General features: G+C 40.6%; 1 protein-coding gene across 2 annotated transcripts in view; it reads left to right on the top strand.

Annotated features, from left to right (window-relative positions):
- The window catches only part of LOC130131332 (formin-like protein 2), a 214,405-nt gene that overhangs the window by 24,826 nt on the left and 178,349 nt on the right, over positions 1-11,230 (top strand). For both annotated transcript variants that reach the window (XM_056300987.1, XM_056300986.1), the window contains exons 4-5: positions 2,138-2,214; positions 2,746-2,829. In XM_056300987.1, coding sequence (XP_056156962.1) covers positions 2,138-2,214; positions 2,746-2,829 — 161 coding nt within the window. The remainder of the gene's footprint in view (positions 1-2,137; positions 2,215-2,745; positions 2,830-11,230) is intronic.

The raw sequence follows: 11,230 nt of genomic DNA, 5'->3' as shown, positions 1-11,230 counted from the left end.
GGTAGTCTGTCCTCCTGTCATGTGTAGTCTGTCCTCCTGTCAGGGGTAGTCTGTCCTCCTGTCATGTGTAGTCTGTCCTCCTGTCAGGGGTAGTCTGTCCTCCTGTCATGTGTAGTCTGTCCTCCTGTCAGGTGTAGTCTGTCCTCCTGTCAGGGGTAGTCTGTTCTCCTGTCATGTGTAGTCTGTCCTCCTGTCAGGTGTAGTCTGTCCTCCTGTCATGTGTAGTCTGTTCTCCTGTCATGTGTAGTCTGTTCTCCTGTCAGGGGTAGTCTGTCCTCCTGTCAGGTGTAGTCTGTTCTCCTGTCATGTGTAGTCTGTCTTCCTGTCAGGTGTAGTCTGTCCTCCTGTCATGTGTAGTCTCTCCTCCTGTCAGGGGTAGTCTGTCTTCCTGTCAGGTGTAATCTGTCCTCCTGTCAGGTGTAGTCTGTCCTCCTGTCAGGTGTAGTCTGTCCTCCTGTCATGTGTAGTCTGTCCTCCTGTCAGGGGTAGTCTGTCCTCCTGTCATGTGTAGTCTGTCCTCCTGTCAGGGGTAGTCTGTCCTCCTGTCATGTGTAGTCTGTCCTCCTGTCAGGGGTAGTCTGTCCTCCTGTCAGGTGTAGTCTGTCCTCCTGTCAGGGGTAGTCTGTCCTCCTGTCAGGTGTAGTCTGTCTTCTTGTTATGTGTAGTCTGTCCTACTGTCAGGTGTAGTCTGTCCTACAGTCAGGTCTCCATGGTGATGCTGGACATGTGGCTCAGGTCCTGGGCTGTTCAAATGGCGTCTGGACACTGCTTGGCATCCTCCTCATCATATTGTTCATATATTTTTACAATTCCATTATAATTGTGTTATCTTCTTTCAGTGTTGTATTATGTAAATTGTGTGAACACAACATCATGTCATGTTGTGCTGATAAATTATGTTATATGATAGATGATGTTAAACTAGGATATATGATCGATGATGATAAACTAGGATATATGATAGATGATGTTAAACTAGGATATATGATAGATGATGATAAACTAGGATATATGATAGATGATGTTAAACTATGATATATGATAGATGTTAAACTAGGATATATGATAGATGTTAAACTAGGATATATGATATATGATGTTAAACTAGGATATATGATAGAAGTTAAACTAGGATATATGATAGATGATGATAAACTAGGATATATGATAGATGTTAAACTAGGATATATGATAGATGATGATTAATTGTGATATATGATAGATGATGTTAAACTAGGATATATGATAGATGATGATTAATTATGATATATGATAGATGATGTTAAACTATGATATATGATAGATGATGTTAAACTAGGATATATGATAGATGATGATAAACTAGGATATATGATAGATGATGTTAAACTATGATATATGATAGATGTTAAACTAGGATATATGATAGATGTTAAACTAGGATATATGATAGATGTTAAACTAGGATATATGATATATGATGTTAAACTAGGATATATGATAGAAGTTAAACTAGGATATATGATAGATGATGATAAACTAGGATATATGATAGATGTTAAACTAGGATATATGATAGATGATGATTAATTGTGATATATGATAGATGATGTTAAACTAGGATATATGATAGATGATGATTAATTATGATATATGATAGATGATGTTAAACTATGATATATGATAGATGATGTTAAACTAGGATATATGATAGATGATGATAAACTATGATATATGATAGATGATGATTAATTATGATATATGATAGATGATGATAAACTATGATATATGATTGATGATGATTAATTATGATATATGATAGATGATGATAAACTAGGATATATGATAGATGATGTTAAACTAGGATATATGATAGATGATGATAAGCTAGGATATATGATAGATGATGATAAACTGATATATGATAGATGATGATTAATTATATATGATAGATGAAGATAAACTATGATACGTGATAGATGATGTTAAACTAGGATATATGATAGATGATGATTAATTATGATATATGATAGATGATGATAAACTATGATATGTGATAGATGATGATAATGTATGATATGTGATAGATGATGTTAAACTATGATAGACATGTTTGATATGTTGTAATAATGTTACTGACTGAATTTTCTCTGTGTAGAAGTTTAGAAGAAGAGTTCAGGAGTCCACCCAGACCCTGAGAGAGCTGGAGATCTCTCTACGTACCAACCACATCGGGTATCTATCTATCTATCTGTTTGTGTATCTGTTTGTATGCTATCTGTCTGTCTATCTGTCTATCTACTGTCTATCTGTCTGTCAGTATATCTATCTCTATCTATCTATCTATCTATCTATCTATCTATCTATCTATCTATCTATCTATCTATCTATCTATCTATCTATCTATCTATCTATATATTGATCTGTCTATCTATCTTTATCTATATATCGATCTGTCTATCTCTGTCTATTTATCTCTCTCTCTCTCTCTCTCTCTCTCTCTCTCTCTCTATATCTGTCTATCTATCTATCTATCTATCTATCTATCTATCTATCTATCTATCTATCTATCTATCTATCTATCTATCTATCTATCTATCTATCTATCTATCTATCTATCTATCTATCTATCAGTCCGACTGTCTGTCTGTCTGGTTGGTGGGTTGCTTTATCTGTGTGTGTGTCTATGATCATGTGTTGATGCTGGTGTGTTGCTGTGTGCAGGTGGGTGATCATGTGTTGATGCTGGTGTGTTGCTGTGTGCAGGTGGGTGAGGGAGTTTCTGAACGAGGAGAATCAGGGTTTGGACGTGTTGGTGGAATATCTCTCCTTCGCCCAGTATGCTGTCACGTAAGTCACCCAGTGTGAACGTGTTAATGGATTTGTGTGTTAGTGTGAGTGTGAGTGTTAGTGTGTATTTGTATGTGTGGCTATGTGGTATGTGTTGTAACCATTCGGCTAGTCAGTTAGTTTATTGGGAGAAGTGTTTGTGAATGTTCTCATTCATCCAGGTCATGGTTATCCAAGTCTAGTCAGAAAGGCACGAACTGAGGAAGCCTCTTGGATGAGAGGCGAAACGTCTTCACGGATATATACCAAGTCCAGTTGCACTTGATTCAACTCCTTTGGATATTGGGAGAAGTGTTTCATCACTCATCCACGTCTCCCCAACCTTATAAACAGCACAGTTGCATAACTCCCCAAACCAGTGATCTAATACACGTTTTATATGCAAATTGTTATGTCCATTAATTAGAATTTAAATGGCCATATGTACTATTCACAGAATATTTGCAAGACATTTTAATTCATTTCAGCAAGGATTGCCTTAAACCTGAGGTAACATGGAGATTCGAACCAGCGATCCCTGTATTGGTAGGCAACACAATAGACTGCTACGCTACCCGGACGCCTTAGGACTAGTTTCTGTCCAAAATATTATATTTGGTAACCATGTTTAGCTGCATCTCTTTGAATTATGTTCATAGGTAATTACTTTTCATTTGGACATACAACTGTCACCTGGTAACCCAGCATTACCTTGCACCCCAGTAAATCATCAAAATCCTTATTCATTATTATTATTATTATACAAATGTCCTTTAATTTCATGCCATAATACAACATAATAACCGGGCCCATTCCTTGGGCCTAGGGTTAGAATGAGGTAGAAGTCTATTTGATGGATAGTGCCTTTCTTAGGATATGAGATGTTGCAAGTAGTGCCATCTTCTGTAGTTCTTGTATTCTGATGTTACCCGGGATGCGTTAGGTGTATTTCTCCATCCCCTTTGTTTTACAAGTCCCAGGGCTCTTATCACTACTGGTATTGTTGTGGTTTTCATTCACCACATTCATTCAATATGGATTTCAAGGTCTTTATATTTGGACAGTTTTTCATTTACTTTTACTGAGGTGTTCCTTTCAGTCGGGATGGACATGTCGATGAGTAGGCAACGTTTTTCTTTTTTGTTCTTGATGATGATGTCTGGTCTGTTGGCTTTTATCTCATGGTCTGTCTGTATTGACATGTCCCATAAGATTGTGATGTGGTCTTTTTCTGTTACTGTTTGGGGCTCATGCTCGTACCATTTTTTTTTTCTTTTGTGTTGGTGTTGAATTCTTTGCAGATGTTCCAGTGCAGGTATGTGGCGGCCTTGTTGTGTCTTCGTAGGTATTCAGTTTTGGCCAGCTCAGGGCACCCTGCCACCATATGGTCAATGGTTTCCTGGAATTGACCACATATCCTGCACGCTGGGTCTGTGCCATCGTTGAGGATTTTGCTCAGTAGTAATTGGTCTTGATGGCCTGGTCTTGGGCAGCGATGATAAAGCCTTCTGTTTGGGATTTCAGCCCAGCTGTTTTGAGCCATTGGTTGGTCATATGTTGGTCTACATCTTTCTCAACTACTCTTTTTGGATATTGCCCGTGCATTTGTTTACCTTCCCATTTTTGTTTCATTTGTTCTTGGGCGTGACACTTTGCTTTTTGTTTGACTTTTCGGGCGTGGATGATTGGAGCTTCATTTTCAGGTTGCGGTGTTTCAGGGAGGTTGAGCTCTTTTGAACATTGGTTAGCTACGGAGTACTTTTTGTTTTGTTCTTCATGCTCTCCAGCAATCATGAGAAGGGGTCATTTTTGATGTTAGGTAAGTATCTAGGCCTATTGTTTTTTTGTAGGCAGTTTCCAGTTGGCTCAGACCCCTGCCACCCTCGTTTCTGGGGAGGTACAATCTATCCACATGTGATTATGGGTGGTGCATCCTCTCTAAAGTGAGTATTTTTCTTGTTTTTCTATCTAGTTTCCTGATCTCTTCTAGTTTCCAGTCGACGACGTTGAAGGTGTAAGTTACGACGGGTGTAGCCAGGGTGTTGATGGCTTCCATTCGGTTGGATGCATTGAGTTCAGGTTTTGTTACCATTCGTATTCTTCGGTAGTACTCCTTTCTGATCTTTTCTTTCATTTTGGCATGTTGTATCCCGTCCCCTTCATTCTCTCCCAGGTATTTGTATGTTCCTTCTTGTTCTAGTTCTTGGATGGTGGTGTCTTGGTCAATTTGGATGTTTTCGGTGGTGGTAAGTTTTCCTTTTTTGAATGTCGCTTTGGCACATTTGTCTAGTCCGAACTCCATTTTGATGTCATCACTGAAGCCTTTTACGATGGTCAACAGGCCAGTTTGTTCTTGGGCATTCTTGGCAAAGGTTTTCAGGTCATCTATGTAGACTAGATGGTTAATAGTGCATGAACCTGTAGTATAACCATAGCTGGTGTTGTTCAGGAGGGAGGATAGTGGAGTAAGAGCTATGCAAAAGAGGAGAGGAGAAAGAGAGTCGCCTTGAAATATGCTGCTATTGATGTTGATCTGCCTTGAATGTGGCGTCCCGTCTGTGTATTTTAGAACAAGGCTTGTTTTCCACTGGTCCATATTTGCTGTTAGGAACTGGATAAGGATTGGTGATATTTTGTAGATGTCAAGACATTAATGTATCCAGTCATGGGGTACAGAGTTGAACGCCTTCTTATAGTCTATCCAGGCTGTCGTCAGATTTTTTTTCCTCATTTTTACTTCCTTAATGATGGCCTTGTTTATTAAAAGCTGGTCTTTGCAGCCGTAGCTCCCTTTTCGACACCCTTTTTGTTCTATGGGAAGTAGGTTGTTTTCTTCCAGGTGTTTGTAAACTCTCCCGGTGATGATGGATGTTAAAATCTTGTAGGTTGTAGGGAGACATGTGATGGGACTATAGTTTTTAGGGTTTTTGGTGTCTTCTGTTTTGAAAAGTAGGTAGGTGGTACCAGTTGTGAGCCATTCAGGGCAGGTTTCTTGGTTGCTGATGCATCCGTTGTAGGCGTTTGTATGATCTTGGTATAAAGATGGTAAGTTCTTGATCCAGAAAATTTGCTATCCCGTCATTACTAGGGGCTTTCCAGTTGCTGGACTTCTGTATTGCTGTTTTTGTTTCTTCTAGGCTTAGTTGTGGCCATTCTTGTTGGTTGGTTTGGATGTTCTCTGTTTCTATTTGGCCGATCCATTCAGCATTTTTGTTGTAATTCTTTTGTTTTTCCCAGATTTCGTTCCAGAAGTTCTCTACTTCATCAATTTTAGGGGGTTCTTTGACCTCAACGGACCTTTTCCCTAGTTCTCTATAGAATTTCTTTGCGTTTTCTTTGTATGTTTTGTTCTGGTGAAAGGACTTTTGTCTCTTATCAAACCTTTTCACTCATTGGGCTTTTGCTTGTAGTTGTTTCAATTTTTCAATGGCTGTTAGTATTTGCTCTTTCTGTTTGATGTTGTGTTTTTAATCTCATTTAGTGTAGATACGTCTCCCCTAATTTTGCGTATTTCACTTTCAATTTTATTTTTCCATTTTGGTCAGTTATCTTTTCTTGGTCTGTTCTTCCTCTTTTGTTTGATGCCCCGTGATTCAGTGATGGCAGAGGCAGTTGCATAGACAAGGTGGATAATGTCTGTGAGGGACAGCACTTCTGGGAGTTGGTCTTTTATCTGGTTGGTGGCTTTGTTTGCTGTTTCTATGGCTGATTTTGAGTGCTGATCACTTTTTATCTTTGGAATTGGTGGTCTCTGGCCTATTGGGGTTTTGTTGGCTATTTTGTATTTTCTAAGGATGCTTTCTTTCATTGCACTCACTTTCTCATCTTGTTCATTGTTCGGTGGTTCTTGGTTACCTGTGTAGCGCTATCTATCCCTTTTAACTGTCAAGGACAACGCTCCTGAGTTCTCTATACAACTCAGGATCCAATAAACTATTGAAGTATGGTAACTTCGCTTTTTATGTGTTTAAAGTATGTTCTAAAGGCTCTAAATGTCTTACAGTGTCATCTGGTAACTCCAACTAAAAGGGTTGACTACCCCTTTAAGGCGCTTAAATATGGCATATGACCCCTTTAAGGCAATCTAACATGGTCTAGACACCTCAATGTGTCACCGAGTAACTTATATTAAAACGGTGGACTAGCCCTTTAAGGTTCTAAAATGTGGTGTATTAGCCCTTTAAGGTTATATACTATGGTCTACACATCTCTGGGTGTCACTAGGTTACTTCCAGTAAAAAGGTGGACTAGCCCTTTAAGGTTGTCTCAACATGTCACTTACCATAGCCTAGACACCACAGGAATAAACACACATGAATAATCCACACTCACACAGGTACATAGAATTATATATACAAATGTATTATGAGTAATAATTATTAGAATGAATGAAAGTAATAAGCCTCAATGGCTAACAAGCATCTGCATTCATATATACACAAATGAATCAGACCAACACATTAGCATACAGCTCAACAACCCTATAACTAAGCCGGCAATAAAAATAAAAGAAAGTCAACCCCCAGTTGCAGGCCTGTTTCTTTATCGGGTACGTTGGGACCCTAAACAGCCCTCTTTGCTCCCTTTGGAAGCCCGCACATCCGGCTTGTACTCACAATGAATGCTCCTCTTCGTCTCAGTGCAGCAGCGAACGTCAGGCCGGCAGCCATCCTAGCTAACTGGCTAGTTAGCCGTTAGCACCATCTCACGGTCGAACCGTGCGCTCGCCTCGGCAGCACAACACGGCAACAGACGACTCCTTCTGCATTCCTCAATGGTCGCATGAACCCACCACTACACTGTACTGATAACGTTACTTCGCTAAACTAGAAGACGGCCCGACTCACTGTGGGGAGAGCCCCTTACCGCATCCAGTCCATTCGCCCGTCTTGCTGTGCTAACACCGAACACCGACTGGCTAGCTCGCTCCGTAACGTCGCTGGGTCCACATATGGGACTGACGAGTAGTCAGTTTGTATCCCCAATCCACACAAACAGTTCCCGGGATGGGTCTCGGTCAGACACCCGCACACATCACTGTTCACTAAACTTCAATTACATTTCTCTCACCGCAAAATAGCATATAACAATTCGACATCAAACTGCTCCGTTGCTCACACCAGGGACGAGAGACCTCTTTCCCCCAGTCCAGTCTGCTCGTGCTGACGTTTTCCGCTGCCCTCTCAACCAATCACATTCAAGGTAAGGTATTCTCTCCACAGCCAACCAATCACAACAATGGTAAGTTTCAACACTAAAGTAAATGCATTTCACATTGGTAAACAACTGTTTTGCAGAACAATATCGACAATATAATATATTCATATTCAAAAGGTATACAAAATAACAAACATAGGCCAAACTCTTATCTAATAGTGAAATATAATATATCTAAGGCCTATAATTTAACCACAGGGTTACACCTGGCTTATCATTTCTCTCATTTTCGTGATTCTTATCTTCATTTTGTTCCTCTGGATCTGTGTTCGTATCCCTCTCATCAGGTTTTGCATTCTCATGTCTCTGCTTTACTCTTGCTTGGATGGCTTGCAGCTCCATTTCGGTTAGTCTTTTCTTATTGACGATATCACGGCAGACATTTGCAAGTTTGTTGGCGTCTAGATTCAGCCTATTTGTGGGGTTATTGGCACGCCAGATGCCATAGGTGCCTTGAATTACAGATGTTTTTGGTTTGAAGGAAGCAGTGTAGAACACTTCCATGACTTCTTTGTACTCTTCCGTAGACCATTTCTGTCAACTGGCTTTGGTGAGATTTTGAGATGGTGCAACATGAGGGCCTCTTTGAGGAATGTCTTCGGTGTGGTGATCCTCAGATCTTCCAGTGCAGGTATACTGCTGCCTTGTTGTGCTTGTATATATACTCGGTCTTTGCCAGTTCTGGGCAGCCTGAGACAATGGGGTCGATGGTTTTGTCGTACATTCCACAGATTCTGCATTTTGGGTCTGTTCCGTTTTTGATGACGCGATGGTGATAGGATCTGGTTGCCAGGCTCTGGTCTTGTGCAGCAATTATCAGGCCCTCCATCTCTGCTTTCAGTCCAGTGCTTCTCAGCCACTGGTGTGTCTTTTGTTGGTCAATGTCTGCGTCTTTCATTCTTTTTGAGTACTTCCCGTGCATTGCTTTCTCCTCCCAAGTTTTTTGCAGTTGCTGCTGGCGATGGTGTTTTGCTTTCTGCTTCACTCATTTGGCATAGATGGTAGTTGCCTCATTTTCTGTTGGTGGGGTTTCTGGGACATCAAGCTCTTCTTGAATTGTGCAGCTTCTTTATTGAAGGAGTAGATCTGATGTTTTACTATTCGGAGGGGTGGGTCATCTGTTTTTGTCAGGTATAAATCCAGCCCGATAGTGGTAGTCTTGAAGGTCACTTCGAGTTGGACTAGGACTTGTCCTCCTGAAGTGCTTGGTAGGTACAGCCTGTTGACATCTGCTTTCGGGTGGTGCATCTTCACCAGTGACGTGTGGTGAGGTTCGTGGCTGGTGAGGCACTGACTTTTTCAGAGTCAGATTTCCAAATATATGAACCCAATATAGTAGCTTCAATTCACCATTCACTTGGCAGCTTGCACATTGACTACTGCTTGTGTTTCATATCTCATCAGCATTCTTTACACACACATAATTAAGGTACATATTTGGACAAGGAGTGGCTCAGAGAAAGAGCGCATTTGCTCTGCACCGTGCGTGTTTTCCTAATTTGCCATCGTAATTCCACAATTAGTATTACTATTTTTTATATTGTGTAGTTTTTATCTGTTGTTGCTTTTTGTGTTTGCTGATCTTTGTACAGTGTCCTTGAGTGTCCAGAAAGGCGCTTATAAATAAAATTTATTATTATTATTACTACTATTAGTATTTAATTAATTACATACTCATTCAATACAAATAAAAGGATGTACTGCAGTGTATGCATGGGCTTACCTTTACTTGACAATGAAGTCCATTCTCCTATCCTTCTGGACAAAAATCTCAGTGACTTTGTTGTAAAAGTCCTCCTTATCTTCTTTTAGTTTTAGAAGTCTTTCCATCTCAATGGAGATTATTGCCAGGGATGAAAGTCGTCCTTGATCGGTCTGATTCCGACTGTATGTTTTGAGTCTTGTCAGAGCAGAGAATGACCTTTCCACGGACGCTATTGTAGCTGGTGTAGGTAGGACCAGCTGGAGTAACTTTGCCGCTTCAGGAACAGTCTGCACCAGATCCTTCTGGGCCAAAAAGCTGAGAAGCTGTCCAGGGGATTTATATTCGTTCCTCACTGTTTGTGAGCTATATAGTCCGATGAGATCAGCCTTCAGTCTCACAAAGTCAAAGAACTTGGCATATTTTGACAGGCTCTGCAGTTTGGTGTCATCAAAATGTTGTGACATTTCATTAAATTTTGCACAATCGACCAAACCAATAAAAGCTAGCTCGCCAAAATGATCAAATCTAGCTTCCAGCTGAACATTGATATTGTCCAGAATGTTATAAAACATTCGTTTCCTCTCATCTCTGACTGACTGTTGATGAACACTATCCGTCAGGCGGAGTGTGGCGCATTTCTGCTCAAATCGCTCATAGAAACTGTCAAACTCTTGTCTCTGGTGTTGCACAACTCCAATTGTGTCGCGGATTCGCGCACAACAAAATCCCATGTCCATGACTTTGTTTTGCAGCACTCTAAAGAGTGCATCGGTTTCACTGAAAATGTCCTCATATGCCATAATGATAAAGCGTGTTGATGCTTTTGACAGCCACTGCTCATATCCAGTGGCCATCATTAGGGTGTCATTATCCCAACTATCTGCATTTTCGCTCATAATACGGAATAAATCACGCAGATCAGAATGGTACATGCTTATTGTCTGCAACAGTCTGGAATTTGAGCTCCATCTGGTAGGCGCTGCTCTTGGTAAACGTCGCTTCACAACGTCATCATCCAGTAAGTGGGTGCGCTTCGTGGATTTACTGAAAAATGCCCCAAGTCCCTCTGCTGTTTTAAAAACAATTCTACACTCAGGCATGCATTTTGCCGAATGCAAGAGCACCAGGTTCAATTTGTGTGCGTAACAGTGGGTAAATATGGCCTCAGGCACCTTTTCTTTAATCCTCGCCTGCACCCCATTAAGCTCTGATGACATCACAGCCGCTCCGTCATAAGTGTGAGATACCAGCTTTTCGACACACGTGTATTTATCCAACACTTCCAAGACATCCTCAGCTATAGCAGGGGCCCATCTGTCATCACTAACATCATCAAAGCCCAAACAAGCCTCCCTCACTTCACATGCCGACTCACGTTTAGCCACATAACGCAAAATGACAGAGATCTGGGCTTTGTTTGTGACATCCGTTGTCTCGTCTACTTCTACAGCAACAAATGGGGCTACATTCATCTCCTTTTTAATATAATTTCTTATCACA

The sequence above is a fragment of the Lampris incognitus genome, chromosome 21, assembly GCF_029633865.1.
Source record: "Lampris incognitus isolate fLamInc1 chromosome 21, fLamInc1.hap2, whole genome shotgun sequence".
NCBI classification, from domain to species: domain Eukaryota; kingdom Metazoa; phylum Chordata; class Actinopteri; order Lampriformes; family Lampridae; genus Lampris; species Lampris incognitus.
This window is presented reverse-complemented; position numbering and strand designations above follow the sequence as displayed.